General features: G+C 48.1%; 1 protein-coding gene across 1 annotated transcript in view; it reads right to left on the bottom strand.

The window, feature by feature from the left end:
• Positions 1 to 19,544: 19,544 nt before the first annotated feature.
• Positions 19,545 to 22,750, bottom strand: part of DHX35 (DEAH (Asp-Glu-Ala-His) box polypeptide 35) — an 82,424-nt gene continuing 79,218 nt past the window's right edge. The window contains exon 22 of the mRNA XM_006881715.1: positions 19,545 to 19,589. Within this exon, the coding sequence (XP_006881777.1) occupies positions 19,545 to 19,589 (45 nt within the window). The remainder of the gene's footprint in view (positions 19,590 to 22,750) is intronic.

The following is a 22,750-nucleotide window of genomic DNA, read 5'->3' as shown; positions in this document are numbered from 1 at the left end:
CATGGAGTCAGATTTGACTCTGAGAAACCCTATGAACAACAGATCTGATGTCTGTAGGAGTAATCCTGACGACTAGACTAGTACTAGTTGTTTGTGGTGGTGGTGGTTGGTTGTTGTTGTTTGGTAGTGGTTGTTGTTGGTTGGTGGTTGTTGTTGGTGTTGTTGTTTGCCATTGAGTAGGAATCAACCAATAGCTGACCCTCCAGTGGGTTTTCAGAGGGAGTAAATCAGAAGGGAGGAGATTGTCCATCCTTTTCCCAAAAAGTATCTGGTTGGATTCAAACTGTATTCATTTGGGATTGCAGCATAGCTTTACCTCTAGGCCACCTGGTCCTAAACCACCATGACTGATGTCCTTATAAAAGAGGAAGACAGACACAGGGACAGGGGGACAGAAGGACACAGGTGATGCTCTAGCTGCAAGTCTAGACGTACCGACTGCTTCCAGAAGTGAAGAGATGCAGAAAATGCTCACTCAGGCCTTGAGAAGGAACCAATACAGTCAATATCCTGGTCTCGGGCTCCCAACCTCCAGAATCATGAGGCAATAAACTTCTGTTTTCCTAAGACACCCCATTTATAGATTTTTGTTAAGGCAGCTCCAGAAAACCAATAAAACAAACCATTAATTATGCAAACCAATATAAAGTATTCTTCATTTAAAAAACAAAATTTTAAAAAAAAAGCCAAAGCAGATGTATCAGGTTGATTGTGACTCAGAGACTACATGTATGTCAAGGTAGACGCATGCTCCATACATTTCAACAGCTGGTTTGAAGGACGTAGATGACCAGGCCTTTCATCAATGCTTCCCTGAGCAGTTTTGCCAATACTTCCAATAGCAGTCGGTCAAATGTGTTAATTGTTTGCACCACTCAGAGACTCATTCCATTCCTCTAAATCTTTCCGTTTCTCTCTGAACCACTGCATAGATTCTCAGGGCTCCAAGAGACCTCACACATTGTCAAGTCCAAGTGCACAAAGAGTTCATGGTCTTACCAGTGAAGAGGCACTCACACCTTCCCAGCACAGACCACTCCATCCCTGAATATCTGTAGGAAAGTCCTTTCCATGGGATTTGGAAGTTGTTGTTGTTGTTATTGTTTTGTACCATCAAGTCAGAACCAACTCATAACTGACACCCATCAGTGGGCTTTCAGAGGCTGTAAATCATGCAGGAGAAGACTGTCCAAATGTGGAGCAGCTGGTGGATTTGAACCACTTGTCTTTGGGGTGGTGTCTATAAATCTCACATTCTTCCAGTGAGAACCAGAGAGAGTGGAGCATCGCTTGCATCCGACATCCCTTACTTCTCTGAAGACCACATCTATGCCTCATCTTAAGCATTTTACTCTACAAACAGGATGGCTTTGGTCTTCCCACTGTCCCTCAGTTGTCGTGTTCCTCCTCGTCTTACATACTGGTACCCATATGGTCCACCCGACCACTCCACGAGGACATTTACCCAGTATCAGCTGAATTCCTGGGACACTCATGATGGAATTGCCTGGAACTTTTCTGGTGGCATGATCCAGAGAGTTGTGTGCTTGTTGGTTGAATCCATCAGCCGCTCTGCAGGAGAAAGATGGGAAACCCCCTCCTGCGTGATTTAAAGCCGCTGAAGCCCCACTGGGGGGTCAGCTCCAAGTCGGCTCCAGCTCAATGGTAATGAGTTAAACTTGACACAAGCAAGGGGGGATTTGATGTGTTCATTTTGGAGTGGAGTCCACGCAGTGACAGAAGTGGGGAAGTGACTCTGAGCCATGGATTTCTTGTCTGTAAAATGGGAATAAAATGCCCAGCTGTGTACCAGATCTGTGTGGGGTCTCTATCTTTCCTCTCGGCTAAGGTCAGCGCTCTCTCTCCTTCAGCTCCTGACCTATGCCCCTGTCTAATCCCTGCCAACATCACCTTCACTTTTTCTCTCCTTTTTCCTGTCCAGATAGATACACATTTCCCTCTGACTAACCCATTAACCTTTTCTTTAGTATTATTATTATTATTATTAATTTTAATCAAAGTTTACAGAGACTTTGGATTTCCATTCATTCATTGTTGCACTTCTCTCCCTGCTCAACCTCCCCCCTCTACCCCAGTTCTTTCTTTTCTTTGAAAAGGAGAAGAAAAATTCTTTCATTGTTATACAATCCCTCCCCCCAAGTCCACTCCACTATGCAGCCTTTGTTCTGGACTCCTGTCATGACAAAAATACCAAATCATATATCCCTTTTAAACAGTTCTCTCCTTCATCTCTTTCAATGCAGAAGACATAATTTATCCCCTCTTACTCAATCTCCCTGCAACGCCGATGTCAGTCCCGTTTTACAATAGTGGCATGATGTAGTATTTATTTGTCTTTTTGTGACTGAGATATTTCACTCAACATAACGTCCTCCAGGGTCACCCATTTTGTATGATATTTCATGAGTTCCTTGTTTTTCAATGCAGCGTAGGATTCCATTGTGTGAATATACCACAGCTTCTCTATCCATTCGTTTGTAGATGGGCACTTAGGTTATTTCCAACTCCTTGCTATTGTGAACAAAGCCGCAACAAGCACGGGTGTGCGTCACATTAACCTTTTAAGATTCAACTTCCCGATCCCCACTTGTTTGACCTCCCTGCTTCCAGAAAAATCACAACTGGTATTACAAATGTCACATCTTAAGGGAGCTCTGGTGGCCTAGTGGCAAGAAGCTGTGCTGCAATCCTCAAGGTATGTGGTTCAAATCCACCAGATGCTCTGCTGGAGAAGGAGGGGCAATCTCCTCCTGTACCAATCAGATCTGATTTGACGGTACACACAAAAAAAAATTTTTAAATTTTTTTAAAATGTTACATCTTTGAGCAGTGGACAGAGGGAGAGGTATACACGTAAACACATGAAAGAGTTTCAATAACAAGCACACATTCTCCTCCTTCCTAGGTAAATGTCATGTGCTGGAGGAAGGACGCAGCCATGAGTACAAGCGCATTTGCATGTGCTATAGTCTACAGCTTCTATGTAGTTGAATGTAAAGGGATTTGCTGTTTCCTTTCTCTTATCGCTGTGGAGTCAGAACCAACCCATAGCTGACCCTCCAGTGAGTTTTCAGAGGCTGTAAATCACACGGGAGGAGACTGCCCTTCCTTCTCCCTCAGAGCAGCTGGTGGATCCGAACTGCTTGCCCTTGGGTTGGCAGCTCAGCTCCTTAGTCACTAGGTCAATACATGCACATGTCCATAGACGTGCTTGTGCACACGTGCGTGTGCTGTTGCCTTCATACATGCGCACGCACCCATGCAGTGGGTCATGTTGTAGTTTGTGCATGTACACGCATATACACATGCATACACACAGGTGTGTGCTGTGTCACATGCTGTAGCACTGTGCATGCATGCCCGTCCAGATAAGTACATTTTCTGACACCTATGTGAGCTATAGCATGCATGCAAAAGCACACCTGTATGCAAAGCTTCGTGCTGCAGTACATGTATATACATGCATGCATTTGTGCACGGGCAGAAACAAATGCCTGTGTGTGCGTGTACAAGTTGTGGTTGTCGTAACATCTAGATTATACACACACCTGGTCCAAGCACACGGACTGCAGCATTAGCCTCTATGTGCATACATGTTGTTGTTGGTAAGTGCCATCGTGTCGTGGACGACTCATAGCCACCCTATGAAAGACAGGCCTGAGCACTGTTCATAGAGTTTCCGGAAGCAAGCCATTTCAGAAGTGGATGCCGCCCCTGCTTCCAGTGTTGTTTTATTTGGGAAGCTCCACCAAACACTGTCCACCACGGGTAACCATTATCGAATTTGGCACATAAGTGTCACAATGTTTAGCATCACAGCAACCATGCTAGTTACTGCCTCTGTACAGCAAATGGACAGACAAGGGCTATACCACCTAGAAGAATGTTTGACAAAAAAACAATTTGAACCAGGCCTGAGGGCCTCAGGTTAAAATCACCTACCTTGGGCTAAGTAGCATAACTTTCTGTCCACTAGGCCAACGAAGCTTTATGTTGTTGTTGTTGTTGTTGTTGTTGTTGTTAGGTGCCGTCGAGTCATAGACACAAATGGTGTTGGGCACACATATGTCCGCCTGCAACTCTGTGTGTGTTCACACACACCTACTGCACAGTATGCATATGTGTGTCGTTAGCATGCGCTGTAGCATATATGCAGCAACTAGGGTTCCATGGCCCGAGTCTACGCTGAGCTGTGCGACCCAGGCCAAACAGCAGCCAGATGGGACCCCCGCAGTCAGCCCTCCCTCCCAGCGGCCTCAAGAAACAAAGACAGTTAGCAAGAACTCCCCAGCTAAGCGGTTTTTTTAAGACCTTCAGCCAGCAGCCTCTGGGCTGTGCTGAACGTCTCACTTTATTAGTGAGTTTGGCCTTGGGTGTCTGGCTGTTTGATCAATCCTGCTGGGGGTCAGTGATATTTCCTGCGGAGGGCCCCCTGCCCCGGCCCTGCCTCTCCGCCACACCTGATGAACAGCGATGCCCCTGGGCTCTGATCACCTATTGATTTTCCAGCCGGAGGCTGCCAGCTTCAGCCCTGTCACCGGGACCACTTGGTGATGAACGGATTCCCCGGGGCCCCTCCCAGCCCCCAGCCCTCACCCTCCGCACTGCCTGGCCTGCCCTTCACGCTTTGTCTGTGTCACATCCTGCTGCCGGTTCAGGCCTCAGCACAGAGCTTCCTGCTCCCGGACACCTCACCTCACCTCGGGCTGGGGGCTTTGAGGCTCACTCTGGTGTGTGGCCCTGGGCGACTCCCTCCACATCATTGTGCCTAGGTGTTCTCGCTTGTAAAACAAGGTGGATATTAGAACTTATCTGTCATGTAGACAAGATAACACTTCCCAAAGTGTGGTCTGGGGTACGCTGAGGCCCTCCCACAGGGTTCCCAATAGTCAAAACCACATTCCTAACGGCGCTAAGATATCTCTACCTTTTTCACTCTGATGAAACAGTGTTTGCTATGGCAATTTCTTCAAAACTCTCTGCGGAATTTTCAGAGGCTGCACCGCATGTGTTAGCTCAGAAAGAAGATTAAGAAAATCCAGCTGCCTCTTAGTAAACCCAGCATTAGAGGGATTTAGACAAATAGAAAATAATGTCACACTTTCTCCTAAGATTTTTGCGTGTGTGTTAGAAAATGTGATTGTTTTATTTCATAAAATATTCATATTAACATGTGCTATACCTACGATTGCTACCTTAAATGAATTGTTATTGTTTCATGTCTAAATTCATAAATATTGACAGATAAGACCCAAGTTCTTATCTTATAATCAAGAAGTTCTCTTTGAGAGCCTTGATCATTTTTGAGTGTGAATGTTTGTGAGAGCAAAAAAGGTTGAGAACTGTGGACAGGACGATATGAGGAAAAATAGGGCATCAGGATTGGAGAAAGGCTCATCAAATGACGTGCCTTTTTACAGAGACGACGCAATCTTGCTTACAGAGAGCAAGGAAGGGTCTTCCCTCTTCATGCCTGATGATTAAAGACTCTAGTCTTCAGTATGGATTTCTCCTCAAGATAAAAATCTTTGTAACTGGGCCATTATGCAACATCATGATAAACAGAGAAAACATGTTGCCAAGAATCTTATTCAAGTACTTTAGCATATATGCTGCTTTGGAAGCACATACACTAAAGTTGGAATGATAAAATACTTTAAAATAAGGATATTTAAAAAGTAAGGACATCATTTTGAGGACTAGGGTGCAGCTAACTCATAGTGTAGCATTTCCTGTTGCCTCATGCATACAAGTTGAACAGTGAATAAGGAAGACTGAAGGATTCATGCCTTTGAATTGTGATGCTGGCCAAGAATATTAAATGTACCATGAACTTGCAAAAAGACATTTCTGCCTTTGAAAAATGCCAATCTGAGTGCTTGTAAGAAACAAGGATAGTAAGACTTCTCATACACTCTGGCCATGTTATCAAGAGGGGCCAGTCCTTGTGGGAAAGGAGAAGGTCAGTGAAAAAGAGAAGACCTTCAGTGATACGCCTGACACAGTGACCTTAACAATGGGCTTCATCACAGAAGTCATTGTGAGGATGGCACAAGACAGGGTGGTGCCTCGCTCTGTTGTACTCAGAGGCATATGAGTTCAAGCCCACTCAGTGGCTCCTAAAACCAAAAAAATGCGTCAGTCTCTAATATTGCCTTTAATTTTAGGTGAAAGTTTACACTGCAATATAGATTCTCATTTGACTATTTCCACACAGAAGCTTCATCTCACATCCTTTGGGCATGTTGCTAAGAAGAGGTTGTTCTTTGGAAAGGGACATCATGCTTGGAAAGGTGGAGGGTCGCCGAAAGAGAGGAATATCCTCAAGCAGACGGATTGACACAGTGACTGCAGCAATGGGCTCCAGTGTGTCAGAGATGATGAGGACGGCACAGGACAGGGCAGGGTTCAGATCTGTTGTCTATAGGGTCACTATGAGTCGTTCTCAACTTGAAGGCATCTAACAACATCTCCACACCAATTGTTCAGTGACACTGGTTAAATGTGTCACCGTGTGTCAGCACCCTTTCTTTGCATTCCATCCTCTCTCTCTCTCTCTAATACTAGGGTTTCATCGCCCCTTATCTTCTCACTTTTACCTTAGCAGAATTATTGACTTTTCTGGTCTCCTGCTGCCGATTTCTCACCAGGGCACTGACTTATACGCCACATCCTTTATTTTGCCTGCCACTGTTATTCTGCTAAAAGCTGTGTTGTAGACGCTCAAAAAGTTAAGTCCTTTGACCCCTGCAATAATCCTTTGAGGTGATTGTTATCATCTTCATTTTACAGGTAGAGACCGAGAGGCAGGGGATGAAAATTGTTGTCCAAGGTCATGCTGTTGGCAGATGGTGACAGCAGGATTTGAACCCAAGCACTGTGGTTGCAAAGGCCCAGCCTTAGCCATCAGGCTGTACTGTCTCCTGCCAGGCCTTACTTCGAGATCAGGGCTGCTCCTGGATGGTTCAGTGGACTTGTTGTTGGGTACTGTCGAGTCAGAATCAGAACCGACTCACAGCTGACCCTCCAGTGGGGTTTCAGGCATTAAATCACTCAGGAGGAAACTGTCCATCTTCTTCCTGCAGAGAAGCTGGTGGATTTGAACCTCTTGCCTTTGGGTTGTTAGTACAACTTCTTACAACTGTTGTTGTGGTGGTGGTGGTGGTGGTGGTGTACCATAGAGTCGGAACAGACCCCTAGCTGACCCTCCGGCGGGTTTTCAGAGGTAGTTAATTGCACGGGAGGAGAATGTCCATTCTTCTCCCATGGAGCACTTGGTGGGTTTGAATAACATGTCGTCAGTCAGGATTGCAGCCCAGCTTCTTGCCACTAGGCCACCAGACTAGGACCTGGAATTAGATTTAGTTAGGCCTTGAGAGAGATCTTGGTGGTGACACCGTGGTTAAAGAATTCAGTTGCTAATCAAAAGCTGAATGCTTTGAATCCACCAGCATAAAGATTCGCCCTTTAGAAGAGTGAATATCTATGCAAACAACAAATGCTGGCAAGGTCGTGGAGAAACTGGAACCCTTATTCACTGTTGGTGGGAGTGTAAAATGGTGCAACCACTGTGGAAGGCGGTATGGTGCTTTCTCAAAAGGTTGCTAATAGAAATACCATTTGACCCAGCAATTCTACTACTGAGAATATACCCCAAAGAAACCATAACCGCCACCCAAGCAGATATATGCATGCCCATGTTTATCACGGCTTTGTTCACAATAGCAAAGAGCTGGAATCAACCTAAGGGCCCATCAACAAACAAATGGATAGAGAAGCACTATGGTATATTCACACATTGGAATACTACGCTGCATTGAAAAACAAGGAACTCATGAAATATTATACAAAATGGGTGATCCTGAAGGACATTTTGCTGAGTGAAATATCTCAGTCACAAAAGGACAAATTACTGCATAGTGCCACTTTTGTAAAACGGGACTGACATAGGGGTTGGGGGGAGACTGAGAAAGATGGGATAAATGATGTATACTTGCATTGAAACACATGAGAGAACTGTTTAAAAAGTATATATGAATAGGTATTATTGTCATGACATGCGTCCAGACGAAGGCTGCATGGTGGAGTAGACCTGGGGGGGAGGGATAGTATAACAATGAAAGAATTCTTCTTTCACTTTTCAAAGAGAAGAGAGAACTGGGGCGGGGGTGGGGAGGTGGGTTAGGGAGAAAAGTGCAACAGTGAATGAATGGAAATCCAAAGTCTCTGTAAACTTTCATTAAAGTTAATTTTAAAAAATTTTTAAAAAGTAAACATCTCTACTTTGTCCTTCTGGGCTGCTATGCGGTGTAACGGATTAGCCCGTAGGAATATTCCACTTTTACCAGATCTCACCTCCAGGTCTGCAAACGTCCTGGGTGAGTTAGAACTGCCAGTGTGATTAGTGGCCAGTCTCCTACCTTTGGGCGTCTGGGCTCCTCTACTCCACAGAGGTTAGCTGGGGTCATTACTTGATGGTGGAGGTTGCTTGTGGTTAGGAACTGGACCTGCAGCAGGACCCTGCCCCGCAATGTGGTCAGGAGTTACAAAGCTGTGGGTCAAGTCCACTGCGAGCAGCGTGGGCAGAGAAGCGGACTCAGTCACGGATCTGGGGGACAGGCCCCTTCCATTTGGAGGAGGTGTGGTCAGCCCGGGAGGGGAGGCGCTTGGGCTGGGGCCGATTAGGGGGTCCCCGGCGGGCAGGGCAGGCGCTCTGGGGTCTGGCGGGTGCTGGCCGCGCGCAGGGTAGGCGCTGCGGGTCCGGCTGCAGAACCGCGAGCCGCCAGCGACCCCTGCGGGCCACCGCGCGGAGCTCCCGCCTGGGGACGCGGGGCTCCCAGAACAGAGGCTGGCGGTGGGTCTGACCACAAGCAGTGACCCCGAGTCCCCACAGGCGAGCTCTGGGGTGCAAACCCAGGACACATTGCCTCTGACTGGGGCAAGGCCTTTAGCCGTTCATCTTGCACCTTAATTTCTCTGCCCAGGGATGAGAAATGGAGGGCTTGACCCTTGCTCCCCGCACTGTCTCTGCAACTAGTCCCCAACAGTGTCCTGGCCTTCTTGCTGGTCCAGCCCTGCTCCTGACACCCCGACATCCCAGCATGCAGCGTGCTCACTCCCTCACGCAAACGCCACTGCACATGCCAATCTTAGTTGAGGGGTAGGGGCCTCTCCCCCACCGCAGGCCGCTCAGGCTGCTTTCCAGATAAAACAAACTCAGGCAACATTCAAAACGGAATGGAGCCCTGGATTAAAGTCCACTGGTGGAGAGAGGAGTGTGCCAGGTCTTTTTCCCGAGGCACCTCTCTATGGACGGAAACCATCAACTTTTCAGGTACAAACTGAGCGCTTGAACCATATGTCCCCAAACAACCTGAGGTCACCAGGTCACTTCCAACTCAAGAGTGACCTCTCAGGACAGAGTAATACTGCACCAGAGAGTTTCCAAGGAAACCTCTTTACAAGAGGGGATCCTTACATCTTTCTCCCATGGAGCTGATGGTGAATTCAAATCACCTATCATTTGGCTAGGGAGCTCTGGGGACTTCTTCTTATTACTGTTATTGTTGTTGTTGTTAGGTGCTGTTAATTAGAGTATGACTTGAAGAACAGACCTGAGAACAACAGATCTGAATCCTGTCCTATCCTGTGCCATCCTCATCATCCCATTGCCGCAGTGACTTTGTCAATTCATCTCACCCAAGGTCTTCCTCTCTTTCTCTGACCATCCACCTTTCCAAGAACGATGTTATGTCCTTCTCCAAGAATCAGCTTCTCCTAGCAACATGCTTAAAAGATGAGAGATGAAGCTTCACCATCCTTCCCTCAAAGGACCACTCTGGCCACGTCTCCTCCAAGACCTATCTGTTATTTTGACAGTACTCTTTTGCAACACCACAGCTCAAAGGCATCAATTCTTCTGTCATCCTTATTCTCTGTCCAGCTCTCAGATGCACAGCAAGTGATCGAAAAGACCAGAGCCTGAATCAGGCACACCTCAGTCTTCAAACTGACATTACTGCTCCTCAGTAATTTTGGAGACTTGCAAGATGCAGTACGTCTCTGGAAGAGCAGACTTGCCTGATGCAATATGTCTCCTGATGTCTCAATTGCTAGTACCAAGGGTAGAAGATGAAATCATTAACATCTTTTCTTCCTCTACCACAATGTTGCTTATCAGTCCAATGGTGAGGGTTTTTGTCTTCTTGATGTGGAGATGCAAGCCATATTGAAGGCTGTAGTCTTTCATTTTCTGCAGCAGGTGTTTCAAGTCTTCCTCACTTTCAGCAGACAGGGTTGTATCATTTGTATAACACCGGTTGTTGATGAGTCTTCCTCCTGATCTGGTGGCCGAGTGGTAGGAAATTGCACTACCAATGCAAAGGTATGCAGTTTAAATCCACCAGCTGCGCCAAGAGAAAAAGATGGGCAAGCTCCTCCCAGGCGATTTATTGCCTCCAAAATCTTGCTGGAACCAAGAGCGTTGATTGTGGAGCCAAGCAAGTTGAAGTTGTTAACAGTCTCGATCTCTGCACCATCTATCATTATGCTGCCAATTGGCTCAGTGGAGAATCTTTGTTTTCTTGATGTTGAACTTCAATTCACATTGAAGGCTGCAGTCCTTGACCTTGTGCAGCAAATGCCTCAGGTTCTCCTCAATTTCAGCAAGCAAGTTTACATCATCTGTGTAATGCAGGTTGTTGATGAGTCTTCCTCCAATCCTGATGCCACATTCCTCCTTATAGAGCCCACCCTCCCGGATGATCCGTTCTACATATAGATTGAAAAGGTATGGAGACAAGATGCATCCCTGGCATACACCTGTCCCTCATTTTGAACCATGCAGTGTTTCCTTGCTCTGTTCTGACAACTGCCTCCTGGTCTAAGTATAGATTTGACATAAGCACAATCAAGTGTTCTGGGATTCCCATTCTTCTCAAGGTTAGCCACAACTTGCGATCCATGCAGTCTAATGCCTTTGCATAGTCAATGAAACAGACAGACATTCCTCTGGTATTCTCTGCTTTCAACTAAGATCTATCTAACATTAGCTATAATCTCCCTAATGCTACGGCTTCTTCTAAACTCAGCCTGCACATCTGGCAGTCCCCTGTTAATGTACTGTTCCAGTTGTTTATTTAGATAATCTAGGGCTCTTTAAACACCGACCAAACAGCCTTAAATAGAGGGCGCATGGAGAGGGTCTGCTCAGCAAACACCCTGCACACAGTCAAGAATTAGGGCAGATAGGGTCATTCAAAGGTGCCAGCCCGAGGTCCCTGAGCTCCCCAGGACCTGTTAGCAAAAGATGGGCCCAGCCCTCTAAAAATCATCATTATCCCTGTGGCTTGCATTTCGAGAGGCCCCATAAGCCAGTCACAAGGGGGTCAGACATAGACTGGGCGAAGGCAAGGGGCAACTACTTTTGTATAACAACCCAACAAAAACATGGCACGGCCAGAGGGCCTCTGTTTTTTGTGTTTGGGTTTGTTTGGTTTTTTTTTTCCTCACAGATTCCAAGCGTCAGGAATTCCCCCAGGACATAGGAGGAGGCTGCTCTCAGCTCCAGAAGTGTAGGCTCCAGCTGACAGCGATTTTAATGACTGAGGGGTGGGAGAGAGCAGAGCACCCACTTCCAAGACAGTCCCATCACTGGGACGCCAAGCCCGGGGGCTGGGATGGCAAAGGCTATGTCCCAGAGACCCAGGCTGACCGTAGGCCTCTAAAAGCCCCTAAGTCTCGTTTCTATTGTAGTCAATCCATCAAAGCAATTACCAATCAAGAAACCAAACTCACCTCTGTTCAAGAGGAAGGAGTTCGGATCCCACTTCTGCGTTGAAGGAGTGTCTCAAAAACTTTGTCTTTCACAATATGAATGAAGGATAGTATGAAACACGGTGTACATGAACTCTGTAAGCAAACCAATATAAAACAAAAAAATTTTTTAAAAACCAATAAATTTTGTCTTTTAAAGTAGGACACCTAGGTATAGTCCATCTACCTTGGGATGTGGGTAAAGGGTCATCATGTTCCACCTCTGAGCTCAAACAGGTGGTCCCACCACCCCCACTGGATGACAGATAGCTGAAAAGAGACCCCAGACCAAGAAATGGTGCAGTGAGAAGGAGGGATGCACCAGACAGAATGGGAAAGCAGCCGGAGGGGGCTTAACTTTCTAGTTTTAAATCTAGCCACTTACAGGAAAAGAGAAGAGTAATGCAGAGAATTGAAGGAAAATCTGGTCACCAGGAGAAGAATTCATCACACTGCCCCGTCCACCGTGTTTATTCATCCAGGTTGCCAGAAATAAACACATGGGTGGCAATCCCCTCCGGTGGGTGTGGGCAGTGCGGTCACTGTGTGCATGTGGCCAGCAGAGGGCAACAGAGCCCCACTTCTGCAGCATAAGATACTGAGCTTCCACTGGGGGAATGCAGACCCAGACTGGCCCCTCCATGTCCCTGGCTATGGGGTCCCTGGCTGAGCTAGGGTTAGGAGTTCTGGTACAGCCTGAATATGGGGCGTTTCCTCGCACATGAGTCCCAGGCAAGCAGGGGCTTGGTTCTGTTTGTGGTTGTCTCTTCAACAGTAAGACATTCAATAGATAATTCCATGTTGGATGTGGGTCTATGTGTGTAATTGCGTCTGAGATGTCTGAATTCATGTCTATTCATGCAGGGCCAGAGGCTGGCTGTCAGGCTTGGTCCTGGGTGGTCAATGCAATTGTCTGAAATGTCCTGCAGTGAACATGGACCTTCCACTTGCCCTGGGAACCTGTGTCCTGAGTCACCCCCCACAGTGGGGAACACATCGGATCCCTCTACATGCAGCCCAAGTCAGAAGCACCAAGAATTATTTTTAATACCCTCTTTCCCGATGAAAAGTGAGACTCTTTATGCTGGTGGGTTCAAACCCACTACCAGGCATATATGAACCTTAAGGGCAAAGGATATAGTTGAACATTACGGTCGAAGGTCAAGGAGTGCCAGTGGCACAGTGGTTAAATATTCACCTGCTAATTGAAAGAGCAGCGGTTCAAACCCACAGCTATTCCACAGGAGAAAAATATTGTAACCGGCTTCCATAAAGAGTTGTCATGATTGTTAAGTGTCATCAAGTACAACTCATAACGACCCTATGAACAGCCAGCCTGAGCCCTGCCTTATCCTGTGCCATCTTTATCATCTCTAACACACCAGAGCCCATTGGTGAAGTCACTGTGTCAATCTATTTCGTTAGGGTCTTCCTCTTTCACTGACCTTCCATCTTCCCAAGTGTGATATCCCTTTCCAAGGAATAGCCTTGTCTAGCTACCTGTCCAAAGTATGAGAGATAAAGCTTCACATATTTGCCCCCAAAGAGCATTGTGGCTGCACTTTTCCCAAGACATACCTGTTTGTTCTTATGGCATTTCATGGGATATTCAGTCTCCAGCATCACAACTCAAAGGCATCAATTCTTCTTCTGTCTTCCTTATTCATTGCCCAGCTCTCTGATGTGTAGCAGGTGAATCAGGCACACCTTAGTCTTCAAGTTTACATCATTGCTTCTCAGAATTGTAGAAGGTCCCTAAAGGAGACTGATCCGATGCAATAGGCCGCCTGAATTCCTGACTGCTCATACCAAGGGTATTGATTAAAGATGAAATCATGTACAGCTTCAATCTTCCGTCCACCTCTCATAATGATGACTGTTGGTCCTGTGGTGAGGGCTTGTTTTCATGATGATGAGATGTAATTCATACTGAGGGCAATAGTGCTTGGTCTTGTACAGGGAGCGCCTGGCAACTATGAGGCAGTTCTATTCCATTCGGTGACTGAGTTGGAATTCATTCCATGGAAGTTAGAGAGTAACAAAATTAGAGCATTATTTTTCAATAAAACATGTTATGTGTTAAGTGTGGAAACACTTCACACTGTTCTGTAAGCACCACAACAGGAGTGATGGCATCCCAGCTCAGACCAGAAGCTGGGCAGTCAGCACGCTGTTAGTCAGGGTGGAACTGGCCCCCAAATCAGGCAAGCCCACGCACACTCACGTGACACACTCACGTGACACATTCACGTGAGCATGTGCTATTCCCACGGGCAGCTGGCCACCGGACTGCTGTGATCCACAGGGTCTTCACAGCTGTTTACTGGAAGTCTGTGGCCAGGGCTTGCTTTAGAAACCAGGGGCTCCACTAAAACCCGCTCAGCATCATACCTACGTACAAGGCTTCACAGACAGATGGCAGGGGACGCCCTGCAGGAGCACCGACCAGGAACTGAAGCTCTGTCTCCTGTGTGGAAGGAGAGAATCCCCCCACTGCACCACCACTGCCTTCTAAGAGCAGGCACTGTTGTTTCCACGGCTATCAAGTCAGTCCTAATCCATAGAGACCTCACTACACAGAAGAGAAGTCCATCCGGTCCTGTGCCATCTTCATTTCTGTTATGCTTGAGCCCACTGTTGCGGCCACAGGGTTAATCCGTCTCATTGAGGGCCTTTTTCCATCCTTCGTTGACCTTTCTCTTACGTTTTCTTTTTCCCAAGGACTGGTCCCTCCTGACAGCATGCCCAGAGTATGGGCGATGAAGGCTCACCATCCTTGCTTCCAAGGTGCACCTTGACTGAACATATTCCAGCACCGATTTCTTCATTCTCTTGATGGTGCGTGCCCTAGTGGCCTAGTGGTAAGAATCTGCATTGCAACTGCAAAGGCATGTGTTCAAATCTACCAAACGCTCTGCGGGAGGATAGGCAACCTTTTCCTGTGTGATTTGCTGTCTCTGAAAACTCGCTGGTGGGTCAGCTGGGTTAGTTTCAACTTGATGGCAAACAGCAACTTAATATATCCCATATTCTTCACCAAAACAATTTAAAGGCATCAATCCTCCAGTCTGTCTTATTCATTGTACACCTTTCATAGTTTATGAAGCAGGCTTGAATCAGGTACACCCTTAGTCTTTACGGTTCTATCCTTCCACGTTAGCCACTTTAAAAAGCTTCTTGGCAGATTTGTCCAATGAATACAACACGTCTTTCGATTTCTTGACTGTTGCTTCCATGATGGTGTTGTGTGTCCAAGGCCAAGGACATCCTTGACAGCTCTAATCTTTTCTCCATTTATCACGATGTTGCCAATTGGTCTGATTGTGAGTTTTCTGGATGTGAGACCATGCTATTTTATGATCATCAGTGAGTCTCCCTACTCCTCGTCATGGCCAGCAAACAAAGTTGTGTCTGAGAAAATCAAGCACAGATGTGGTCAATCCCATATAACTCCTTCTTCCCCAAGGTCAAGGCAAACATGTCCAAAATCTGGAAAGAAGAAGATAAATGTCGTGAAGCGCAGGCCTCCTGAGTCTCCTCCTTCTCCTCATCCTCGCTCCTAACTCTCATCTTAACTTACAGGCAGCTCTCTTCTTTAAGCAGCTCGCTGCTGTTTCCTGTTTTTTTAATATATTGCATGTGCTTTTCATTTCTGAGAATGTTGCCATCCTGTTGACTTTTTTATTCCACTGTTTTTAGGGCCATGTTGTCTGTGATGTGTTCTGTGAAGTTGATCTGTAGGACACAATGGTACCACACACTAAATCCTACACACACACCCAGTGCTAGGCATCTGATACCATCACACCAAGAGGGTTTCTTTATGCTTCTCTCCTACCGTCCTGCATCTGTTTGTTGAACCAAGTCGACAGGTATTCCACCAATTCCTGGCGCTGTATTTTTTTGTCCATGCCTTCAGTGCCGTCTTTTCCTCCTGTGCACCTGGAAGTTGGGCACCAACCCAGGATGGCAGAAGAATGGAAGCCTCTGAACTGTGGTGTTGGAGAAGAGTGCTGAAGATCCCACAGTCTGTCTCGGAGGGAGTGCAACCAGAATTGCACTAACCTTGGAGGCAAGGATGATGAAACTTCACCTCCTGTACTTTGGGCACACTGTCAGGAAGGGGCCAGTCCTCGGGAAAGGACGTCATGCTTGGAAAAGAGGAGGGTCAGTGACAGACAGGAAGACCCTCGACAAGATGGATCAACAGAGTGACTATACAGATGGGTTCCAGCGTGTGGTGGACCACGTCAGGACGTGAGGACGGCACAGGATCGGACAGGGCTCAGGTCTGTTGTTCGTAGAGTTGAATTGAGGGCGCTTCACCACCACCGTCACCCTGAGTGGGGTCCATATTGGGATACACGCCCACGGCTGGATTTCTGGGTCATCTGATGACAAGTGCCACGTGGCTCTTCAGGCTGGCACATCAGCTGGGCATGAAGAGCCCCCCTCTCTGCCCACACTTGTAGAGGCAGATGGCAGGGGACGAGGCTGTATTTCTCACCAACTCAGCCAGCCTGGGGCTCAGTGCTCCTGTCCATCACAGATCCTGAAATTAATTCTTTTTTTTTTTTAATTTTTTTTTTTATTTCTTATTTTATTGTTTTTTTGTGTGTGTGCACCGTCAAATCAGATCTGACTGGTACAGGAGGAGATTGCCCCTCCTTCCCTGGCAAAGCATCTGGTGGATTCAAACCGTGAACCTCCGGGACTGTAGTTGCAGCTTCCTGCCACTAGGCCACCAGAGCTCCCCCTGAAATTAATTCTTAAAACTTACCTTTGCACAAAACACACAAAGTCTGAGTTCTTTTGGAGTGCTAACATACCTTTTGAGGAAACGATGGTAATATTAGAGGGTTGTTTGTTTGCTTTTTTTTGTCTTCCTCAGAAAAATGTCATCCTACCTCACACACCTTTTGAGGAAATGGTAGTATTAGAGGGTTGTTTGTTCCTTTGTTTGATGTTTTCCTCAGGAAAATGTCATCCATACCAATCTCCCAATATAAAACTAGTAATAAATGGGGGGATCCAAATCAAATCATAACCACATCAATAAAAAGCAGTTGCTGCAATCTTCGGGCCTGAGAACCACTGGCTGTGGGGTCCACGGGGCCAGAAGGCCGCATCAGCAGCGAGCATCACTGCTCAGGGAAAATGTCTCTAAACCACCTAACACCTCAGCGTCAGCTGGACTTTGGAGACGCTGGTGACCACCAGTCTTTTATAAATGGAGGGACTTGAATTAGCAGCTCTCAGGCCCCGAATCACTTACTTCACCCGAAGACCAGATCCAGCATGTTCCTCCTCTCCAGCGAGCTGTCTGGATTTACCTCCTTTGTCTCTGGACATAGGCAACTAAAAAATTTCACGAACAGCCGGCACTCTGGGGACTAGCTCAGCAGTCACAGCAAGTCTGGGAGGCACAGTGGCCTCAGTGGCCCCTCTGCCCTTGCATTCCCCAGCGAATCCCAGAAGTGCTACGTTGGGCACAGCTGGGGGACACTGAACTATCCAGATGTTTCTGTGCTTAGGCAGAGCCAAAGGACGTGATGTCCCTTAGCCTTGTGGTGTATGTGGTCCCATCGGGGTCTCACGGTCACTGCAGTGTTCTGCTCCCCCAGAGAGGCCAGCTGCTAGAGAATCATCAGGGTCTCTGTAACCCAGAGATTTGGGGGCCCCACTCTCCAAGCCTACAGTAACAATCCCGTTTCCAGAGTTTCCCAGCACAAACTCATCCGCATCCCCACCCCTCACCAAGCTCCTGGTAGGAAGACAGTGCGATGCAGTGGGAAGTTTAACCAACAATACGTGAACAACTGTGTAAAGCCCAAGGCAGCACATCCCTAGAGACGTAATTACTGTGGGCACAAAGGCTGGAGAGCTGCCAGGCCACCAGGCCCTGCTGGGCATGTCTGGGCTGAGGGTGGAGCCGGCCGCTGCACAGGGCCTGCCATGGGCTCCAGCTGGGCAGGGAACCACGGGGCACCAGCCCAGAGGAACGCTAGGGTCCCAGGGCAGATCTGAAAGGGCCCTTGGCGAGACTCTGACAATGAGGAGTCACACCTTCACAAAGGAGGCCACACGACCAGTGTCCCAAGTCCAGAAGCCCGTCAAGGTGTGGGCAGTCCTTGGAGAGACAGTGGCACAGCGCAGACAGGAGAGCTCTCGCTTGACTGGTGAATCTTGGTCTCAAACACCAGGGAGTGTGGGTCCTTACAGGTTCCCCCTTTTGATCCCAACACAGGTGTATTAAGATCAGACCTAGCCTTAAATTCAGATTCAAAAACACTAAGTTAGTGGACTTCTCTATAGAAAGACCTCAATGAACTCACAAGAATTGGCTCCTCATTGAGACTTCATTTAAACAACTCTCTGTGATTGGCTAAAAGGTCTCATAGATATTCACACAAGCTTCCTTTCTAGAGCTTTCCAAGTCCACATGCCCCAACACAGCACACGTTTCATAGCTACTGAGAGACCCTCAACTCCGCGGAATAGCATCTTACAACACAGACGGCAGAAACCATGGATGGGAGGAGATGGATTTACTTCAGGTATAAATTCGTACTATTATTAATAAGGTATCACTATTATTTACCTTTTTACAAAATGGAAATAAAAATTACATACATGTTTGGTGCCCAAAGTGGCATGTCCAAACTACTAATATTCGTACAAAAATAAATTTTCAAGCTACGTGTCTTTTAAAATAAGCTTCACTGAGACCATCAGGGTGGGGACGGGGTGTTTCAGTCACTGTGTGAATGGCAAACACCTCGACAGCCAAGCAGCTCAGGGGGGCAGGAGGGAACCCAGTGCCTGCTGGACCTGCCAGCCATGTGTTCTTGTGAGAATGCAAGCGAGAAAAAGAACACAGACCCAAAACAAAGCTGCAGTAGTTACGTTCCTGAGGTACAGCAGCTGAGGCCACCCACACAGCTGGGCATTCAGGTGAACTGGACCCCATGGAGCGCGCGCTGAGCTCTTACTAGGTCTCCGCTGCTGGCGACAGCATCTACCACACTCTGAGAGGAAGCGAAGCCCAGGAAGGAAAGAGAAATCCGGTGTTAATACAGAGCAGTGCACGCATCTCCCTGGTCCACTGTTAATCTCTTAACAAGTCTCCTGGTCCCAGAGAAATAGGGTTGTGGATGGTACTACACCAGAAGGGACTTGGGTTTGTGGGGCTGGGTGCCACCAGACACACCGCTCAGTGATTTGGTCACAAGTCCCCAGTGCTCAAGTTCTTACATCTCCTTGGTCCAGGTGTGTTCACAGCTGTGGTCCAGGCAGGGCCTGTGACCCCTCCTACATGCCCCTTCAGCCTTGGACGACTAGGGTTTCTCCTTGCTCCTCGTCCAGCTGGGCCAGGGCTGAGAACTTGCTGCAAGTGCATGCCGGGCTGGAAGTGTGCTGAGTGAGCCGAGATGCGTGGTCTGCCGCCTGCTGCCTACCTGGTGCAGTGACCCCTGATGCCCACCATGGCACCAGCACAGTGCCCACCTAGGCAGAAACTCATCCAGGATCCCGGTGAGGAAGGCAATGCTGGGGAGGGTGGGAGGATGGGCGTAAAGGGTGCGCTGCAGCCACCTCAGAGTTGCTGAAGGTTCCAGCTCACCCTCTTCCTGGGGCCAGGAGGGCAGCGATGTGGAGGAGAGGACACCAAGCACAGAGTCTGCAGCTTGCTCACTGCAGTCAAGCTCTGTTCACAAGTCCTGGACTTTGGCCCTTTTGGCTTTCAGGGATAGGTGCTGCAGAAGAGGAGAAAACATCAAAGTGAGGGAGTGTTAAATAAGTCAGGCTTCAACATATCACTGCCCTGCCATGAAATAGCTTCACAATCCTAGATATACACTCGGGTGCCTGATTTCAGTGACTGCATTTTGAGTGGCTTCCAACACAGGGAGCTCACCTCGGAGCATCTGATCAGGCAACATTCTGTTGTGGTCCACAGGTTTTTAATGGCTAGTATTTGGAAGTACAAATATTAGACTTTTCTCCCTCATCTGTTTTAGGATGAAGCTCTGCTAATACCTGTCCACTGTGGGCAGACCTGATGTTATTTTAAATAGCCAGTGACAGGACCTCCAAAATAACAGAAACACGCAAATCACCATGGCACAACAAAGTGACAGGCAGGGGATAAACACAAAGAACCAGTCAAAGGATCCTGTTCCACACCTTCCAGTAAGTGTTGTGCTCCTCAGGCTGTGGGTTAAAGGAGAAGAGTGCCAGGGACCCACAAAGCAGACAGCAGACCATTAGTGCCCCGGGGCTGTGCCCAGTCACAAAGGGGTTCACATGAGGTGTGTAATGAAGGTTTGCCTCCTGAGGCACGACCCACTGATGAAGTCCCTCTGCCCCAGCTCCAGCCCAGCCAGACACTTGTGCTCCAGGGACAGGGCTCTGGCTGGAAGTTCCTGGAAATGGCCAAGGATGGGCACCCTCCCTAGGAACAAGGAGCAATGGAGAGAGAGACCAGTCCCATCCATGAAGGCTGAAAAGACGAGCAGGAAGAGGCTGCCTACTACAGACAACTTTTTCTTTTCCGAAATGTGACTCTCAACCAGTAGAAATACTACAGGACATAAAGGACCAGAACCATGGACGTCAGATCACATAGGTTGAGGGGTAGGATGTTCTTCTTGAGCTTCTAAGGTCAAGTCTGAAACTAGAAACCGTTTGTAGTGTACCTTCAAGCAGAACGTGTGACTTATCAACTACAACAGCCCCTGGCCCGTTAATAATCAAATAGACAGCAAGAACAGCTCAGGCGTGGTGTTCTAGCATGCTGTCCTAACACACAGCATGAGGAATCCCAGCCGCTGGCCCGTGAATAATCAGACAGCGAGAGCAGCTGGGGCATGGTGTCCTAACATGCTATCCTAACCCACAGCAGAATCCGCACATGAGGATTCCCGGCCCCTGGAGGCCAGCAGAGTGGGCCTGCTGCTCCCCAGAAAACTCAGTGCCTGAACCTCATTTCTATGCACACCCCTGTGGCTTCAAGGAAGCAAGCCCCTCTGCCAACAAAAAGAACTGTAGGTCCTGAAAGAGTGTGGGGTGCAGAAGACAAGAGCACACCACCAAGTATAACTGTGGGGTGACTGAGTGAACAAGATTCAGGTCTGGGTTCTTGGGCTGCAAGAACTCAGACTCTCCACCTGCTGGTGCCTGAGAAAGGCTGAGCAGGGTCCTTGCAAAGGCCCCAGCTAAGAGGATTCTCTCTCGATTCTGAAGGTAACTCCAAAAAGCAGGAAAGAAATGAAGAGCCAGAGGGTCTCTGTCCTTTCCCACCCGGCACAGATGTCACTGAACTCCTCTGCGTTTCCCCCTCACTGTACTTCACCTGAAGTGACCCCTACGACACGATGGGCACCCGCAGCCTGAGCCGGGAATGGGGGATGAGAGCGCTGGTCCACGGTGCCATTTTTGGTGCTGTTCTAGGAGGAATGCGGTATATAAACAAAGCTGACTCTGGGTCATTCCAGGCCTCTTTTCAGGGGAGAGTGACACATGTAAAAACAACAGAGATGGAAAGTCACCACCAGAGCCAAGCAGGGCTGGGGTAGATCCGCGGGCTGTGGACGGCTGTGAGGCCCTGCCCAGAGCTCAGAGCAGGAACGCCTACCCTACATGGACAGCCACCGCCATCACAAGGGTTCCTGGGTAAATCAGGTCCATTTGGGGCTCGTTAATAACACGAGGAACTCTGAACTGCTTAGCTGAAGAGAGGTCAAGTGTCTGGAGGAAAGGGTGGACGCCTCAGGACCCTCACTTCCACAACGAGGAGGCAAATTTAGAAACTTAGACTCAACACCTCCTTCCAACTGTGAGGCTCTTTGCTCTTCAACTCCAGAGCCTGGGTGACAGATACTGTAGCTGAGAAGGCAAAGTGCCTCTGCCTCTCAGCAAGTCTGCCTTCTGAGAGCTGAGGCGGATGTAAGGCAGTTTCCGGTCGGCCTCCCCTCCTCCAAGCAGCTCTTCGGCACCGCTGTCCTCTCACGACCCTGGGTTTGCCTCGTCTCCCGAGGGCTTCGGGGACAGGCCGCCTTCCACTCGAGCGACCTGGAGGCAACAGATTTCCTTTCACTCTGAGTTTGCTCTTATCAGTGCAACGCAGCAGAGACAGCGCGCTCTTCATTTTTATCAGTCCCTGCAGTGAGATCAGGCCTCCAGCTGAAACAGCCAAGCTGCCATGTGTGAAGAGCTGTATTGATTTGAAATCTGTTCTTTTCTTCTTTTTCTTCTGTTTAACTGGATAAGATTTAAATATCATAAGGCGATTTGCAAGAAGCAATTTCTTGTAGCACTGTCGTTTGGGGGAGGGGAGGGGGAACCCAAGGGGGATTAGATGGTCTTTCCATTTGTGGGGCCATAAATTCAAAGTGAAATAAGCGAGGGAGGCAGGGCCATGGCACCGAGAGTGGGCCACCTCCAGCAGGCGGTCATTCCTCAGCCCTGTAGATAGTCACGAAGCAGGAACTCTGCCTCACATCACGAGCTTTAGCATTTCTTTCAAGAGAATCCAGAATCCATATTTGAGGTGGTTGTTGTTGTTAAGTACCGTCGAGTCACTTGCGACTCATAGCGACCCTATGTATAACAGCCCTAAACCCTGATCTGTCCTGTGCCAATCGCACTGTCTCTGACACTCCTACCCCAATTACCCCAGTCACTGAATCAATCCACCTCATAGAGGGCCTTCCCCTCCTGCATGTCCCTCAATCCTCCCAAGCATGATGTCCCTCTCCAAGGACCAGTCGCTCCTTACAACAAGTCCAAAGTATGTTAGACGAAGCCCCAGAGTACTTGTCTCAAAGGAGCCGCCTGGTTTAACCCTTTCCAGGATAAATCTGTTTGTTTTCTTGGCAGTCCATGGTACCCTCAATACTCTTCTCCAGCACCACAG

The sequence above is a fragment of the Elephantulus edwardii genome, unplaced genomic scaffold, assembly GCF_000299155.1.
Source record: "Elephantulus edwardii isolate Elephantulus edwardi_28Jun2011 unplaced genomic scaffold, EleEdw1.0 scaffold00015, whole genome shotgun sequence".
NCBI lineage: Eukaryota > Metazoa > Chordata > Mammalia > Macroscelidea > Macroscelididae > Elephantulus > Elephantulus edwardii.
Note: the sequence above shows the minus strand (reverse complement) of the source record. Positions and strands in the feature narration are given on the sequence as shown.